General features: G+C 32.1%; 3 protein-coding genes across 3 annotated transcripts; 2 read left to right on the plus strand and 1 right to left on the minus strand.

Annotated features, from left to right (window-relative positions):
* The first annotated feature begins 178 nt into the window (after positions 1 to 178).
* TM9SF3 (transmembrane 9 superfamily protein member 3) lies at positions 179 to 2,912 on the plus strand. The gene has a single exon (XM_068776902.1). It carries the CDS (start codon positions 257 to 259, stop codon positions 1,982 to 1,984), a length of 1,728 nt encoding a protein of 575 aa, XP_068633003.1. The 5' UTR covers positions 179 to 256; the 3' UTR covers positions 1,985 to 2,912.
* Positions 2,913 to 3,169: 257 nt separating this feature from the next.
* On the minus strand, positions 3,170 to 12,922 carry LOC137933119 (probable RNA-binding protein 19). The gene is made up of 15 exons (XM_068776901.1): positions 12,767 to 12,922; positions 12,324 to 12,689; positions 11,838 to 12,068; positions 11,355 to 11,465; positions 10,624 to 10,804; positions 9,383 to 9,471; positions 9,197 to 9,302; positions 8,358 to 8,549; positions 7,557 to 7,718; positions 6,542 to 6,645; positions 5,725 to 6,207; positions 4,895 to 5,097; positions 4,695 to 4,811; positions 3,533 to 3,641; positions 3,170 to 3,446 (listed from the first exon to the last, which is right to left on the minus strand). The coding sequence occupies exons 1-15, from the start codon at positions 12,800 to 12,802 to the stop codon at positions 3,246 to 3,248; spliced, it is 2,691 nt and encodes an 896-aa protein (XP_068633002.1). The 5' UTR covers positions 12,803 to 12,922; the 3' UTR covers positions 3,170 to 3,245.
* A 397-nt stretch (positions 12,923 to 13,319) lies between these two features.
* Positions 13,320 to 13,929, plus strand: LOC137933533 (cytochrome c oxidase assembly protein COX19). The gene has a single exon (XM_068777493.1). The coding sequence runs from the start codon at positions 13,417 to 13,419 to the stop codon at positions 13,666 to 13,668; it is 252 nt and encodes an 83-aa protein (XP_068633594.1). The 5' UTR covers positions 13,320 to 13,416; the 3' UTR covers positions 13,669 to 13,929.
* The last annotated feature ends 5,008 nt before the right edge of the window (positions 13,930 to 18,937 follow it).

Below are 18,937 nucleotides of genomic sequence, written 5' to 3' on the forward strand. Positions count from 1 at the left end.
AACGCTACAATTCAGTTTTATGGGCTATTAATACTTTATTTTTAATTAATATTTTGTAACCGTCTTTTACTGGTAAAAAAATATGCAGTGTTCTTTAAAAAAAAAAGGATGACACTGACAACACTGATTAGTGATCGCCTTTTGACATATAGAACATTTATTTCATGGCAATATTATTAGATGTCCGACGTCGGCGTTTCACTTACGTGTTATGTTTATAACTTTATATTAGTAGTTTTTATACCGTTAACTTAAAATGAAGTTTCTGTATATTTTATTTTTGTGGTGGATCACTGTTAATTGTGATGAACATACTCATATGTATAAAGATGGAGAACAAGTTGTCTTGTGGATGAACACTGTAGGCCCATATCACAACCGTCAAGAGACCTATGCGTATTTTTCATTACCATTTTGTGTTGGCACAAAAGTTACTATCGGCCACTATCATGAAACTTTATCTGAAGCATTACAAGGAGTGGAGTTGGAATTTAGTGGTTTAGACATTACTTACAAGGATAATGTGCCTGCCCAGCAGTTTTGTGCCATAGAACTAAACGACCAATCTTACAAAGCGCTCGTGTATGCTGTAAAGAATCATTATTGGTATCAGATGTATATAGATGATTTACCGATATGGGGCATCGTAGGCGAAATAGACGGCGACCATCATTACATTTGGACTCATAAGAAGTTCGACATTGGGTATAATGGTAACAGGATCGTTGAAGTTAATCTTACCGCCGAAAATAAAGAACGACTCACCCCAGACGCAAAGATTCCCTTTACTTATGAAGTGAATTGGAAAAAGAGCAACATTCGATTTGAGGATCGGTTTGACAAGTACTTGGATCCAAACTTTTTCCAACACAGGATACACTGGTTTAGTATATTTAACAGTTTTATGATGGTTATATTTTTAGTCGGTTTGGTTTCTATGATCCTCATGAGAACTTTGCGTAAGGATTATGCCAGATATTCAAAAGATGATGACCTGGATGATTTAGAGAAAGATTTAGGAGATGAGTATGGCTGGAAACAGGTGCATGGTGATGTTTTTAGACCAGTTCCACATTTAGCTCTGTTTTCTGCACTGGTTGGTGCAGGCTATCAACTTACAGTAGTTACATTAGCTGTAATAATTTTCACAATATTTGGTGAACTTTATACTGAAAGAGGGTCTTTACTTTCTACAGCTATCTTTATCTATGCAGCTACTTCACCTGTTAACGGTTACTTTGGTGGTTCATTGTATGCACGAATGGGTGGAAAACTGTGGATAAAACAAATGTTGCTATCTGCATTCCTGTTGCCCATTCTTGTTTGTGGTACTGCATTTTTCATCAACTTTATTGCAATGTACTACCATGCATCACGAGCTATTCCATTTGGCAGTATGATTGCTGTGATGTCCATTTGTACTTTTGTTATATTACCTCTTACTTTGGTGGGAACTGTACTTGGAAGAAACTTAGCAGGCCAACCCGATTATCCTTGTCGTATTAATGCTGTTCCTAGGCCCATACCAGAAAAGAAGTGGTTTATGGAGCCATTCATTATTATTATTATGGGAGGGATTTTGCCTTTTGGATCCATATTTATAGAAATGTATTTTATTTTTACATCATTCTGGGCATACAAGATATACTATGTCTATGGGTTTATGCTTTTAGTGTTCTTAATTCTTATGATTGTAACAATTTGTGTGACTATAGTTTGCACATACTTCTTATTGAATGCCGAGGATTACCGTTGGCAATGGACTAGTTTCCTTTCTGCTGGTAGTACAGCCTTATATGTTTACTTGTACTCATTCTATTACTTCCTGTTTAAAACCAAGATGTACGGATTGTTCCAAACAGCATTCTACTTTGGCTACATGGCCCTATTTAGTCTTGCTCTTGGCATAATTTGTGGTACGGTAGGCTACATAGGCACCAGCATATTTGTTAGAAAAATTTATTCAACTGTTAAAATTGATTGAAATTCTCTAAATTAGTAATGTTGTGTAAAATGGTATACACCTAATATAACTTCAGTACGGTATGCATTGCACAAAAGTGTATTTGCTGTATGTTAATGTCCGAAGTTTTTTTTCCCAAAATTATTATTGCGTAACATATTAACCTTTCCCAGTAATATATTTACTATCTTGTTTTGAGGCACATTAATTGTGTATTAGCTATAACATAATGGTATGATAAGAAATAAATTTTAAATAATGGAACCTTGTACCTACAAACATGATTAGAATGTTTTGGTGTTCACTTTCATTAAATTATAAACCTTTTTATGATTACTGATTGTAGTTTAAAAGCAATGTCTAGTAATTGATTAAGATCTATTTACATTTATAGAGTGTATGTTTGATAATACATCAGGTTGAATGCAGTAAAGTGATGATGTAGTTATTTCAATATGCTTATTCTTAGTTCATGAAAGCATACTGGTGAAATATTTTTTATTTGAACTTGTTTTTATTGTTTGTTTCTTTGGACTGTAAATATATTATTAATCTTGCTTATTAAAATGCATATTGGAGTAGTGCAATAATTTATGTATGAAATTGTTATCTGCTGATGTTTCTCCTCATCAGGATAGTCATGACTATACTTTGTTTCTTTATCTATTAAACAACAAAACAATGCAATCATTCTTTAATTTAAGTACCATTGATACATTCATTAAGTAGCTTTGAGTTTAATTACAGAGTTGATGTAAACATAGTCAATATTAAATATTTTATGAACTAATTAACAATATTGAGAACCTTTAGTCATAAAAACACACAGCTATTGTATTTTTTCTTTATATTAATTTGACAATGAGTTAAGAGAGAAATTGTAATTTTGTATGCCATCCAGAATTAGTTTATAATGTGCTGTCATCATTAAAATAAAGGTGACTATGTATTACATACTTGTTTATTTTAATTTCCCTATGTTATTATTGCACAAGCAAGTTAACAGACTGGAGACTTCTTGCATCCATAAGTTTAGACACCTGATGGAGAGCATTTTTGACGGAGTGGAGTGGAGATAATTAAATCTTTCATTCTATCTCTGCTTTAAATCTAAGAATATTTTGACTTTTAGAGAGGTTGCTTGTAGTTGATGTATAAACCTGAGCATGTGGAGAATTTTTTGAGAATAATCTCAGATACCAAAAAAATGATTAATCAATGTATTAGTAAAATTATGGAATACAATGTATATTTAATGTGTGTAATAAATTATATTAATGTTTTATTCGCCGTTAACAAAGTTTTCAACATCAATTGCCGCTTTTCTAGATTTCTTGCCTCCTGGGACTTTAGCATGAAAAACTTGAGCAGTTCTTTTTCTCAAAAAGTCGATATCTTCATTTTCATCAGTTTGGTCCGCCCACTCCAAGACTAACCTTCTTCCGTAAAGATGTGTTGACTGACATAATGCTTCAAAAGCAGACTGAAAAATATTAGTTAGACATTAATTGATGTTTTTACTCTGTACACTAAATATGGTAAAGTGTGAAAAAATTTTGCGGAACTAACCTTAGAATCAGCTTTCGAATGAAAGTCAATAAAAGCAAAACCTCTATGTTGGTCTGAGCCGGTGGTAAGTTTCTTCGGTAACCTAATAGTTTTTATTTCGCCGAACGCTCTGAAATCATTGTTAAGAACATAAAGTTATAAACACGTTCCTATTCATGATACAAGCAAATATTACAATATATAATATGAACATATCGGTAGTAATAAAATTTTGCACTTAGTCTCGGTGTACATTACGAGTGAGCATTATAGTGGACATTTTTTAAGTTAACCCTGAATGATCTAGTATTTCCAAGAAATCGTTTTGGTTTGATTTTTATCATTGTCAACATATCACGCGTCAATCGGTGTGATAACAATTTTTATTGTAAGAAGACATTGTTCAAATGCATAAGCTAAACATTATCCCTGGTGTTTTGTGATTGATTATTTGTTTCGTCATAACTTCGTTTTTTATGTGTGAAAGTCAATTGACGGCAAGTTTGACGGTCAGTGATACGGTTCCACCATAACTGCAGTGGCAGAGATGCTTTTTTTATTTCTTTCATTTACAATATTTATTTTTAATTCGAGGTAGACACGTGAAGTACACAATCACTGTGGAGACAAGACGCCAATCTGTAAGCGCTAAATACTTTAGTTAAAATTAGAATTCAATATGCACAATTTTGAATATAAATTTAAAGAACTAGTCTTACTAGAAAAAATGCGTTTTTCTAAAGAGAGTTAGTAAAACTGCCGACAGACGTTATACATCATCGTAAATAACTTGTTAAGATAACGATACTAAAAATTAGGAAAATATTAGTTGTATTTAATTTTATGAAAATCTGGTACTTCATTCAGTTACAAAACCAATGTTTGACATAGAACCGCGAGAAGGATGACGATGAACTCGAATTTTCGAATTCATCGAGCAAAACAAAGCATTTAAAATTAATGTAATATTTCTTTGGAACAATAAGGCGTAGAGACTTGAAATTTAAGTATTACTATCTTGTCGGCGAATAGGACCTGTAGTTGTTGAGAATGATTTCACAAAATTCTACCCGCAAGGGTGGTCAAGGGGGCATTCATATAATGTCAAGTGTGTTTTCAAATTTTTGTGTGTATTGTCAGACTACGGAATACAAGTGTAATAAAGGTACAAAATAACAAATACCTAAATATTTCATTCAATTCTTTTCTGTTAGCTTGGAATGGCACGTTGCGGACGAGTATTTTAGTTCCGTTCTGAGTCGTGTCTTTAGAATTCTTCTTTGATGTTCTTAGCTCAGTTCTGAAAAACAACACATATTTTATATATGCATATTAAATGTTGAATTAGATTTAAGATATTTGTATCTATTTAGAGTAACTCACACATTCCCTCTCTCCGACCGCTTTAGTTCTAAGGTTTTGCCATCTAAAATAGAACTTTGTAGCGATTTCAGAGCTTCGTTTGCTTGTGTCTTCTTATAAAACTGAACAAAACCGTATCCCATTGATAGAAATTTACCAGGATTCTTTGGATCTTTTTTCTTAGCAACAATCACATTATGTATTTTTCCACAGCTTCTGAAATGCTGTTAAATAATTAAAGAAGTTATAGAATTGAGCTACACAACTAAGTTAATAACAAAAATATATTATATTCGCCAGAAATAATAACGGAAAATGCATGATTTCCGCCATAACGGCGTAAAGATTCTATTACATGCTATTGCTTTTTGACAATTGTTCCTGATTATCCTAGACTTGGTGCGTATTTGGACAGATTTCTATACTTTGGATTCCTTTTAGTCTGTGATTTGGTGGGTTGATTTTTCACATTGGCAAATTGAGTGAGGCAATTGCTATGTAGCAAAACCCATCAAAGACAACATTTTCCGACAGCTGAAGCGATGATAAAAAATAAACAAATTGTTACTAACACACGTAAAAAAATAGCCAGATGTAAACGCATCTTTAGATTTATTTACATTTGTTGATGGCAACTAATATCCTTCCGGACAAAGTTCTTTAACAATTTTATAAAAATATGAAAGGTATTGTTAAGAATTATAGAGTATACATTAATTTGATAATTTCAGTTACACATATAGAAACGAACAAACGGCCTTGTTAATTTCTTGGGTAGACGTCGAATAAAAGCCGCTTCCTATCGGTGTAGCACTAGATGTGCTACAGCTGAAATGATGTTGATTATTTACCTCTTTTAGATTGTCTTCCGTAGTAGTAAAATTGAGATTTTTAATAAATAATGTACTGTCATTTTCTGGTATATCTGTATCCGCTTCCGTTGAGTCTTCTAATCCCTGTTTTTCTATTTTCTCAGTGTTAATTGTGTCCAGTTTTTCTATTTTCTCAGTGTTAGTTATGTCTTGTTTTTCTAAGTTCTGTTTATTGTTCACATCCTTCGATTCTTTTGTATCTATACTTTTAGCAAAAACATTTTCTGGCGCCCATTCTAAATACAATGGCGCAGTTTTATATTGGGAATATGCGAGTTTATTAAACGCCTTTTTGGCTTCAAATGGTTCTATAAAATCCACCAACGCAGTTATTCCATGTTTGGGCATAAGGAATCTCGCAATTTGCCCACATTTCTCGAACAAATTCTTTATTTCATCTCTATCCGTGTTTGACGGCAAATTTTTAACGATTATACAAGTTTTAGAACGTTTTTGCGCTGGCTGGAATAAAAGTTAGGTAACTTTTTAATCATCCCAAATAAAAGTTAAAGGTAATTGACAATATACAAAAAATTAAATTTCCTACAAACTTAATACTAAACGTCAAATCATTTGATGATATTCACTACAACTTTTACGCTTCTCAAATATAAATTTCATTTTTTCATTTATTTAGCAAATAAAAAAATTACATTTTTACTATTATCTACGATTGTTAACTCTATAGCTTTATAATTATGCTTTATTCACGGCCTATACGTAGGGTAGTAGAGGCTTGTAAACAAAATATATGGAAATATAAGGGTAATATTACATATAATCAAACTTTATTTACCTTATTAAAAGCATCTAAGTACACTCCATTGTTTTCTAAAAACGATCTAGTTTCAGCAACTAGTTGCGTCTCACCAAGCGCAAGTCTTACAGCAGCACTGGTATCTAAACAATTAGAAATAAAAATATATTTACATTAGTATAGTATCTGGCCACATATCCAATGATATTTATTACAAAATTATTAAGTGCATACATTGGTTTCAGAAATAATTAATAATTTAATCACATCAGTAAGAAAAAGCATTTTCAAAATGTATATAATATATCATAAAATGCATATAAAAATTAATCATTGTGTACTATAATCTCACTAGAGACTTTGTTATGCCAGTGGTTATTATCCTGCCACATCCCAACAGAAAAATAAATTAATGTAACATATTTCAAAGTGATCACCCTATGCAGTCATTGAAAATAGATATAAAAACTGTAAATCTCGCAAATGGGCTATACATTCATTTTTTAATGTACACCTATAACTATAGCCCTATTTGGTATCATAAGAAAAAACATTTAGTTGAAAAGTGTACCGCATTTTCTAAAATCACTACACAAAACAAATAAATTATTGAAATAAATAAAATAAAAAAAAATGATTTTCGAAGAGACAATTATTTAACGCAACTTGTTTGTCTTGTTGCCAAGCCCTTTTTTTTCCAATGGTACAATGGAAAAAATAAATGTGAATGATTTTCCTAATTTTTTCGGTATATTCCTTCATTACTTCAATAGTTCCGGAGAGAAGTTATTTTCTATTTGAATTAATTTTTCACTAACTAGATCTCTCCTCCCTCCTATAAAATACAAAATATCTCTTTTAAACCAATTATAGAAAGAGTATTGCAAAAAACGTCTTTTAATTAAAAAAAAATATATTTTTCGTTTAAATCAACAAGGCAGTTGAACATTAACATATCTTAAGTGATCTACAGCATTTGGAGGACTAAGTATTTGTAGCTACTAAGTCATAAGAAATGCTTTAAAATTAAAGATAAGAAAAATTAATAATTTACCTTTACTGTTATCATTCAGTAATTGTTCTTTTGTAGTGTTGTAGTTGGTTGCAACAACATCTGCTATGGCATTGGCTCCCAAAAATAGTGAATTCCAGTTATGTGAAGACTTGGCCTGCGCCTTAAGTTTCTTGGCTTTTCTCTCTTTGAATGTGAGATCACCTATAAAATAATATAATTTGGTATAATAAGTGTTATAGAGCATTGCCCTTCCATGAGAATCAGATCACCAATATTTTTTTAAAATTAATTTTATTAAAATACCCAATGATCGAATCACATTAAAATAGTAGAAAAAAGCTGTACACCAATTATTCCCACAAATAGCAAAAAATTGGAAATTGACTTTCATTAACAAATTATAAGTAAATTCCATCTTTATATTAGTAAGACATTACTTTTAAAAATTGTAGAAACAAATTGTTAATTAAATCATTATTAAGCTTTTTATTTATTTAACCTATATTTAAGCTATTTATTTATTTAATTCTTAGTAGGCAACAAGTAATCTAAGGTTTTTATTAACGACCATGGTGGCGAATTAAATATTTCTACAAATAAAGTAAAAAAAATTCCCCCACAAATTGTGAAAGAAAATGTCGGTAATGAACCACCTTATCTTACAGGTGCAAACTATAGCCAAGAATCTGTAAGGCATATAACATCTTTTAATAGGCATGTGTTAGCATAGTGCACTGTCTAGCTATGATATAATTTAAATGTTGGAACAGTTAGATCATTATAAGGATAACAGATACAAGCTAGTACAGTTACAATTTTAAAATAAGGAATATTTCTTACTGTCATCTTCTTCTATACTAGATTTCTCAGTTCTAGCTGGTAACAAATGCAACATTCTGCCACAAAAGGATGTTCCATCTAATTCAGTGTAAGCTTTGACTGCATGTTCAGGCATAAGGAAGGTTATTGTTGCGAAACCTTTGGGCTGTCGCAGTATTGGATCTATAGGCATATTAACTTCAGCCAATGGTCCTGTCAAAAAGAATAATATGCATGCATGTGTAAAAATGAAAAAAGCTTATATTACTAGAATGATAGTGAGTGTACCCGGAGTTGTTATGCCATTTTTTCTCCCAGCGCTAACGCTTTCCGAAGTGGTAGTAATGATATTAGCCAAGCAATACCGACCAAGTCAAAGTTCGGTCCTCTCTAGCACCCTTGTGTCGGAATGCTAAGCGAGACCTATCGACGAGTGACAGCTCAAGGCCAGGTGTCATCCTGGAGGCCCTTGAGCCTAATCATCATTTAATGCTCGGGGGTCACCCAATCCGATAAAATTCTAGCCTCAAATACTTGAGTGTGAAGGAGGAATATTTGCGAAGTTGTTATGGACTGTGACTCAAGGCTTACAGATTCATGGAATACAACTGGAGAAGGAACATTATAACTGCTATCAAACGATGATAAATCACGAGTTTTATTAATTTATTGACGAGGGTTTATTGTAAGACGTGTCCCGACGCCAACACTACTTTACTATGCTTGGTTTCCTAAAAGATTCACATTAAAAATTTGGAAAGCTACCATTTTTTAAATAAACCTTTAAGCAACCTCCCTATCCTTGTGTTTGTATAAAATTAAAAATGTTATTAACAACCTTTGTATTGGTACATACATACCATATTTTTCGAAAGCTTTTGTAAGTTCTTCCTCCGAAACGACATACGGCAAGTTTCTTACAAAGATGCTTCCACTTTCTCCTATACTTTCTTCATTATCCGCATTCTATGTTACAGGAATAAACTCAACATATATTATACATTAATCACTCTTAAATTTGGAGTTATTAAAAGAAATATATTTACCTCTTCTCTTTTTTTTGTATTTAATTTTTCCTCTTCTTCATCTTTTTTCAATTGACTTTCATACTTGTGGACATGAACACGATGATTTCCTGGCGTAAAAATCATTATGAATAATATTCCTGATACTATATGGAATATTTAGAAACATGGTATGATGACTAGTGATAAAATGAGAAGAATACTAAGAGTTTCAGTGGCGTAGCTAGGGGGTGGCGAGCTGGGCGGCCGCACCAGGCACCACAAGCAGGGGGGCACCAAAGTTGAAAATATTTTTTTTGAATTTTTTTTTAATGATGAATAATGAAACGTTAAAAGAAAATGAAAACCATAATTTAAAGTAAATAGCATAAAAAGAATATCGAATTTTACTATTATTGTGCTAAAAAGTTGTTAAATAAAATGAACATTAAAAAAAGTAAAAGGTTACAAATTATAATATACACAGTGTTTAAGCCTTTCATTCGCAAAACAAGTGTTTTTTTAAAAGGGCCCTAAGTAACAAAACACATATCTGTGTTCATGAAATGTACAAGAAGATATGTATGTGTTCAACATTTAAGGACATGATCCTCTCCCTTAATGTATAAGCCACAAAGATAGGTTCATAAAGGGTTCCAAAAATTCTGGTAACACATTTTTGTTTTATACAAAAAGGGTGAAGGTCATGTCCCTTTAAGAAAAAAAATTATTTTGATTTCTTTAATATTTAAAAGAAAAAAAAAACAAAATTGGGCGGATTTTTTACTATTTTATGGGAAAAATATATAAATAAAGAATTTAGACTCTTTAGGGGGGGGGGGGGGGCACAAGCCCCAATCTGCTCCAGGCCCCAAATATAAGCAAGATATATCGAATAAACACCAATTACAAAAACATTATTACATAAATGATTGGTTAATCAATAGTAAAGTGTTCATATTATTATATGATGGATTAGAAGTATAGAGTATATGTCAAGGATTAATCGATTTGCTTCATATGAAAATAATTTTATACAGTATGGTTATATTTGAAATGTGGGATACTTTTAGGCATTTCACAGTGTAAATAGTTTACGTTCTTTTCTCTTAGTTTAGGTTAATGCCTGTCTGCGTGATCTCTTACATTGTTGAAAGTGTTTTGTTATTGTTTAATATCTGGTTTCAATGCAGAACGTAATTGCTTATATACACTCCAGTGATAGTGATAAAAAATTGAGTGTATGTATACTTATGGTATAAGTAAGTTACCATTAATATTACCTATAAACAATTTATCCTTAGCGAGTGCTTTCTTCAATTCTTTTTCTGTTCTAAAACCAACGTAACAAAATCCAGCCAACTTCTTTCCTTTGCCTAGAGGAAGTCGGAGTGAGAATGGCACCAGGGGTCTAAAAAATTCTTTTATGTCTTTCTTTTTACATTTATAAGGTAATCCTGTTATCTGTAAAATTGAGGGATTTTTTTTTATATTAAAACTGTTGGAGCATTATATAATCATTACACATGTATTTTATTGTTGCATAAAGTTAAAAAGTATACATTACTACCTTGCATGTTGCCACTTCTAGGGTCACTAATATATTTTACTGGTTTGGGACTCCCAAATTCTTGGGTTGCTATGCTGGAAGCTTTTTGGAGTGACTGAGTGCAGGCAAGAATCTGTGTTTAGGCTATCACTTGATATATGCTTAGCATTTTATTTTGATGGTGGCTGAGAGAGACAATCACAGCCTGTTTAGTAGCTATTATCAGTTTACTATGGATTTATAGCATAAGTGCAACTATACACCACTCACATTTCATTTAAATATTAAGTATAATTTATCATCTAAAGAGGCAGTGGGCGAGATATATAGCCCATGCACCTGATGGCAATAAGGTACGAGACAGATAAGGTAGCAGGAATTTATTGGATGCGGGCACTGCAAGATCAATGGCTAACTTTGACTATGATTAAGTTAATTACATTTATGAAATTGTATGTTACATACCTTACAATAAAACAATGGTCTATTTCTGATTTTCTTAGGTTTTTCTTCTTTCTCATTTTTTTCAACAATTTCAGCACTAACATTAACTTTTTTTATTAATAACTTCATGTACTAAAAAATAAAGACAAATTTAGTTATTAGTAAAAGTGTAATTCTTTTTGAAAAAGAAACATTAACTAGTCAATATGTTCAAGCACTTTTGAAGATAATAGTGCTTGACAAAATTTGTAAAATAGTTTAATATAATCTTAGTGTATAAATGCATTTTTACCATAAAATTAACTGAAGACTGTAGTTGGTATATTTTTGTCATTGACAGACTCCATTTACTGGATACATAGAGGTGTACATGCAGATGCACATAATAATGCAGTGTTTTGTATTGGGTATATACCCAACAGTAAATCAAAAATGTATAACAGTAAGTATATGAAAACTGGTGTTTATCAAATTATTTTTAAAAAAATGTATGGTATTTTATACCTCTAAATCACTTATTTGTTTGTTAGCCACTTTTTGGTTGCTAGTTACACCTATATCTGGATCAGTTACAGCATCATCCTTACTATTCTTATTTTCTTCTTCTATTAAAACTTCTACATCTCCACAATCTTCTTTATCCCTCTTTACTTGTTCTAAAGCTTCTTTTATCCAAGTTGTATTTTCATTGACATGTGCTTCTATGAATTCTTCAAATAAAGGATCACCTTTATGCTGTAAAACCATTTGTATAAAATGCATCAAATTAGCAAATAAAATTATTTGGTGTAATGATTCTTGTTTTATTTGATTCAATGTTTTTTTATTGCATAGGCTAATTATTTATAAGTTGTTGGTCCACCTATTGGGCACCAATGACATTTCTATAAGGCCTTGGTCGCCGATTGCGAACCTTAACACCAATATTTACTACATTCACAAGAAAATAAACATTAGACATTCATTAATAATTATTGTAAACATATGCACCTTTTGTAGTAATTCTTTTATTTTCATTTTATTCCTTTCAGCCTTGCTTAGCTTGTCGGGTTTGGGTTTTGGGATGTTGTCATGATCATTGTTATTAAATTTCTGGTAAGCTGAGCTATCAGTAGCATACTTGCTCCAAGCTCTGGGTTTCTTTTCATCTCCTAAATTTGCACAAAACTGTACATTAATTTTCATGGAGTTAACACAAGTACCATCGAAATATTCCTTTGCAGATGAAGCTTGTTCCTCATTTCTGTACCCAATAAAACCAAAGTTTCTGAATTTTCCATCTTTCGTGTATTTTAATTGCACATCAGTTACTTCTCCTTTTTGACCAAATAAATCCTTGAGTTTTTCGACTGTAATCTTTAAATCATTTATTAATTACATATGTGAAAAAATAAATAATATTTTATCAGTGATTAGAAATAAGTAAAACTTACCTTGTTTGGCAAATTCTTTATAATAAGTCGTGACATCGTAAATCGACTTTGCAAGTTATATTCTATACTGGATGTGTATTAAGAAATTTTAGGTTTTGAAATATATTTCGTTATACTGATTTTCAATTATACGCTGCAGTGTACTTAAATTCCTAAGTAAATAAAGTTATGAATGACAGATATACACACGTGGGTTTTGACATATTTTGACATTTTAAAATTACGCTGGCAATCTTCAATCTCAATTTCTAAACATTTAAGCAAAAGACTGTGCTAGAATTTAAATTTTGTCTCATGTAGTACTTAAAACTTATATCGTAAATTGTCGCCTTTTTATAGAAAAGTTTACCATTCTTTCATTTTCGTATTCGCATACTGATGAATCAATCGTCTCATTAATAACATTTTTAAATTTAATCACTATATTTTCATTATGCAAAATAGTACCTTTTTTATTTACCAATTTAATTAATTTCAATCAAAAAGAATAATAAAAAGGGCTGATTTTGGCCGTACTTATACAGTATTGAGTTGACATTTGTCATATGATAACTGTCATGATTTTTCTATTGATGTCTAATAACTCAAAGTTGTAATTAATAATATAATTTATATTTATAAAGTGGCAGCTAAAGTAATTATAAACGAAAATGTCTACTGCAATGACTTTTGGTCAAAAACAATTTATCCCCACACCGCCCGATAAAGGAAGTTTTCCCTTAGATCACGACGGAATATGTAAAAAGAGCATGACAAGGTTTATGAAGTGCTTATTCAATAACAATAACAACAATTCTTTATGTCGTGAAGAAGCCAAAGAATATTTAGCGTGTAGAATGGAAAATAATCTTATGGCAAAAGAAGATTGGAATAAATTAGGTTTTCAGAATAGTGAAAGATGAGTTAACATTTTAAGAAAACGTGTATATAGTATATAAATGGTTATGTATATAAATGAAATATTAGAAATACTTACGCATTCTTTCATTTTCTCATAAACGGAATTGTAATAAAGTTATAAACATAGTTATATTGCTAAAGTGAAGACTTGTAATTGGTCTCTAGTTTTACTACATACACACAATACAGACATAAAGCTACTATACATAGAGAATAACTTTATATTGTCTTTTCTATGTATTATTTTTGAACATCACCATCAATAAGACTAACCTTTTTTACATATGTAATAAAAATCTGCAAACAAAATAAAATTAACTTTTATTCCCCATTTAGCGTAGGAAATTTTACTTGAAAATAAATATACTGGAATATTTATATGCATTTTGGTGAATCCAGGTTTTGGTAATAGACATATGCAAATGTCACAACGTTGAAGAAACCTTGAGGCTAAAGGAAGCTAAAGTGTGACCATTCATGGAAGCATTAGCTTAGTTGAAGGCTTGAAACTTGGTGATTGCGCAAAATACCTGCTATAATGTATTTGTTAGAAGACTAGAGAATAGTATTTTATGAACTGCCACCTTAGCTGAAAACTAGACAACAATTATTGTGGTTCCTGCCATTAACTTTGTCATAGGAAAAATGCTACTATACTTTTCTGAAAGCATTAATTTTGAAAGTAGACCATTGCATAGTTTACTAGGCAGTTGTATAGTTTTTTTTACAAATAATGTGATTAAAAAAAGAATAAAATCCTATATACTCCTATTCCATTTTTTTTTTAAAAATTGAGCATCTTGATTGAATTTCTTCTTTTCTGAATAACTGGTAAAAGTTACACCAAAGAACTAGTAGTACTAAGCATATTAAATATATAAACAATAATATATAATACATTAACAAAATTTTTTGTTAGGTTGTCAAATATGCCTTAAATGACACTGAATCTTTTAGTTTTGTAACAAGGTTCTAGTCCAGTTCAAATTAAATATAGTTTTAGAGTGTTTTACTTTGTCCGACTGTACCATATAATGTTAAGAAAAGTATGTAGCTGCCACTTGAACTTTGAGAGTTTCGACCGACGCCAAAATAATCAGATTGGTTACAGGAGACGAGTAACAGCTGAAATGCAATGGGACGATAAGTTACGAGTCGCGTTACTGTGGTAACTTTCCATGATATCTCCGCAGGCGTATAAAAAGCTATATAAAATTGACAAACACAAGCATTATGTAATGGCGTTCTGTATGGAACAGTCATGTAGTTTACTTCACCTAATAATCTTTAACTTCTATTAGGGTAGAGAATCTCTCTCCAGGTTCTCTATACCTAAAACAATCTTAATATACCCAATAAAAACATAAACGGAAGTCATCAGTCGTTTTTATGGACTGTATATAAAGAGGAAAAAAAGTCTTTTCAAAAATAGTATGATCGCTTTTTTACTATTTACGACTATTTCGGTCCGTATTTTCGAAAAAGTGGATTCAGATCGATATAGCAGTGCTTACCACGTCGTTGAAGAATTAAAAATGACAAAACAAATCTGATCCGTGTAAAAAAAACTGGGTCAAAAAGACTTCGATATTTAGGTATCACATGGGTTTATTGAAAGAAACCTAATGAACTGTGTACTCATTTGAGATTCTTTGTTGTCTTATGTTTTTAAAGAGAATGATAATTGTTGATCAAAAGTAGAGCAGAACGTGTGAAAACGCCATGGTTGAAGATCAGACTTCAAACTTCAGCCTGCTACAAAACCCGGGTTAATTTACAATGTGTTTTTTTTACCGTCGTGCAGAGTCATCGATTTCTCTATATCTAATTACTGATACGATTAAATCAAGAATTTTGGATAAAATGACCAGATTAATTCAATAGAATTTATTAAAATAAATTCAATATCATTTATTCATTATCATAACACACATTTATATGAGCATAAATTAATAGAGTTGGGCTTGGAGGTGATAATGCATCCACCATATATTGCCGTGCCTTGTCTTTGCACCTTCAGTTTTTTACCTGCTGTGGTCTCTTCAGGATTCATTAATCAGTAACAGGTTGACATTAAGAGAGAACTGTCAAAATTACTTTCGCGTCATTTTTATTAAAAGACCTAAAATTTCTACAGCAATAGCACCATGCCAATACCATACTACACCTAACGCCAAAGTCATCGAGCAAAATGGCACCTATATATGTATTATAGTTAAATGTAAATAAAGTTTGAAAAATGATGTCTCGAGTTTACATACTAAATACGAACAAACTTTGCTCCACTTAGTATATTAGCCTTCTTGATGCGCCAATAATGGATATCGAACAGTGGTGGCTCAGCACAACTTTGTACTGGTTAGAGGTTACTGTTGCTCGAAATTAGTGGTTTTTTTTTTTATGACCCCCGCTATTGGGGGCCTCTCGTACCCTTATCTGATTTTTGGGACAGGGACCTTTTTTACAAATAATTTTTCACGTAAATTTTTTATTTTCATGATCTTCTCTTGTTCATCTTATCATCCGTACTTTTCTGTCTATCATGTTACATTTCTGTTCTTTTATGCCCTTATACTCTATTCCTCTTTCTTTCGTCTTCTTATTTTTTACAGTTCTTATTTACTAGGTACATTTATCACAGTTGTTTTCTTATACAATTAATTATTTATTTTACTTCAATCTTGTTTTTATTTTGTTTTGTTTTTACCTAGTTTTATTTCTATTAATTGCTTGTATTATGATTATTTTACAGTACTCGAGGAAGTCATTTCTAGTTTCAATTTCGCCTATCAGGGAGGCTATTGATTCCTCCCTGATTTGCACACCAGACCGGCACTCGAAGCCGAACCGGAGTCCCCCGAATGCGGGACAACATTGTACTGGTTAGAGGTTACTGTTGCTCGAAATTAGTGTTATACTGAGGCGCAGAGGTGGGCCTGCCTAGAATATTGAGTGAGCTGTTTATATCAGCCCTTTTTTGTTAAGTCATTTCAGGGAAAATTCGAGAGGCCTCTTATAGTAGGGGCCAAAGAAAAAAAGCATTATATCCTCTGGAAGATATGTTTAACGTTGTGTCGGACAAGATTTTGTATTAAATGGCTTGATCAGCATTGTTTTGGTAAGAGCACATCACCAACTATCATGTGCATGGCCTGTATATCGCAAAACTTTTTTACGAATAGTGAACCTTAGGTGTAGGGAAAGAAGTTCTTTATTCTAATTGAAATTAAAGATTATTAGGTGAAGTAAACTGCATGACTGTTCCATACAGAACGCCATTATATAATGCTTGTATTTGTCAATTTTATATAGTTTTTTATACGCCTGCGGAGATATCATGGAAAGTTATCACAGTAACGCGACTTGTAACTTATCGCCCCATTGCATTTCAGCTGTTACTCGTCTCCTGTAACCATTCCGATTATTTTGGCGTCGGTTAAAACTCCCAAGGTTCAAGTGGCAGCTACATACTTTTCTTAACATTATAAGTATTTGATGTATTTGAAGTTTTGCTGTTAGCTGAACAAGACTTTGTGCAGCTTCATCGAAATTGAGTCCGCGGAAACTGGAGGTCCGCCGACTAAAAATTTACGCTGGGCGATCGTACCCCAGTTACAACGAAGACGCACACGTGGACGGACTATTCCCATGTAGGTGTATAGTGTAGTCAATGAGGTATACTGTACGTTGAGCGAAGCAAGAACTACTCGGCGATCGGGCGTGACACGGGCCTCTCCGGACCGCCCTCGCTTGAACGCGGTATAGGCGGGCGTGGCTGTCGTGTCATGTGTATAAATGGGATAACTGTTTTGTGCATCGAGTACGACGGGGCTCGATGTAAGGCTCGAAGTAAATCTCATTACTAAACCATTACAAAGTTACATGACTATTCATATACCTGCGGGAATAATATGATGAAAGTTTGCCATAGAGGCGCGGCACACAAGTTATCGTCTTATTGTACTTCATCCATGGCTTGAAGTCCGCCGTCTATCAACAAGCTGATTATTTTGGTTTCAGTTGGGACCCTCGAGATTGCAAGCGGCCGATAAAATATGAAGGTTCAAGTGACGGCAACACTTTGTTTCATTAACTACCAAGAGTTGAAATTTAAATAAACTAATCACTTACTTTTCAATATTAAAATAATTTGTGTGTTGGATTCAAAGGTTTGTGGTAGTTAACACGTGAATGGTTTCATACGCACTGTTCCCGTTCATCTTTAATAGACCATGAGCTTCTTTCACCACTAATTTTAGCTATAGCGCTTTCAGAAGTTGTAGTAATGTTAGCCAGGCAATACTAAACGACTGACAACTGAAAGTTAACTTTTGTGTGAGCAGGTCTGCACCAGGTCACTCTAAGGAGCGCCCAATTAAAGTTATTTGTGCTGTTACGGCCTGCGCTAAGGTTTCCGAGAGAACCCTCGAGATAGGTTACGTTGACAAGGCACAGACTAACCGCCATTTGCACTCTGTGCTCTCAAGCCAGGCAAATCCGCAAATGTCTATAAAGCAACAGTGTAGATTCAGATGACAGCCGAAATGACTATCGCGTCTCGAGACAATGTAGTAGACTCAATATTGTATTATTGTATCACATTTTGTGCGATTTTACATAATATAATCTTAAAATCAAAATTTTTTATTTATAATAAAAAACCATATTACGTAGAAATTTCTTTATTTCACTTATAGTAGTTACACATACACTTATTAGGTAAAACTGCAATTATTATATATTGAGTATGATTCTTTAAACAAGGTAAAATTTTGATTTATTTATTTTTAATGCCATCTTCAGGCTTTTCGCATAAAAGTAAATATCACAGTTTTCATTAAATTATTTGTGACCAAAGAAATTGTAAAAAACATCTATTATAGTCTATACTAATATAATGAGCGACACGAGAGGTATAAAAATGCTTAAAGTAGAAGTCACCTCTATACTTAATATTTTATTTGTATTATGTATAATTGATACTTTATAGTTATCTCTGCTGATTGCACATTAGTATTTAATACATTATAGTGAAATAGTAAATAACGAAGTAGCTAATAGATAATATGGAAGAAGTAAAATTATTCTTAAGACGAACAGTTGGTTATAGTTTATAATGCATTAGATTTTATAATAAGAACGGACACAACAGCGAGATACAAAAATACCAAGTCGTTTTTATTCTGTACAATAACTTACTATAATAAGCACCATTATATTTACCAAAGGACTTTCGTTTCCCATTCATGAATTGGCAACACAAACAACACA

This window comes from Battus philenor, unplaced genomic scaffold, assembly GCF_028537555.1.
Source record: "Battus philenor isolate CCGP_79_NKW_IND1 unplaced genomic scaffold, ilBatPhil1.0.hap1 SCAF_13, whole genome shotgun sequence".
NCBI lineage: Eukaryota > Metazoa > Arthropoda > Insecta > Lepidoptera > Papilionidae > Battus > Battus philenor.

Bases quoted from the DNA above. Each gene is read 5' to 3' on its own strand.
- TM9SF3 (XM_068776902.1), top strand. From the start codon at position 257: ATGAAGTTTCTGTATATTTTATTTTTGTGGTGGATCACTGTTAATTGT.
- LOC137933119 (XM_068776901.1), bottom strand. From the start codon at position 12,802: ATGTCACGACTTATTATAAAGAATTTGCCAAACAAG. The intron at 6,646-7,556 runs GTAAATTATTAA...CTAATTGTTTAG, and splicing joins ACTGAATGATAACAGTAAAG to ATACCAGTGCTGCTGTAAGA. The intron at 5,098-5,724 runs GTAAATAATCAA...ATTATTTAACAG, and splicing joins CGGAAGACAATCTAAAAGAG to CATTTCAGAAGCTGTGGAAA.
- LOC137933533 (XM_068777493.1), top strand. From the start codon at position 13,417: ATGTCTACTGCAATGACTTTTGGTCAAAAACAATTTATCCCCACACCG.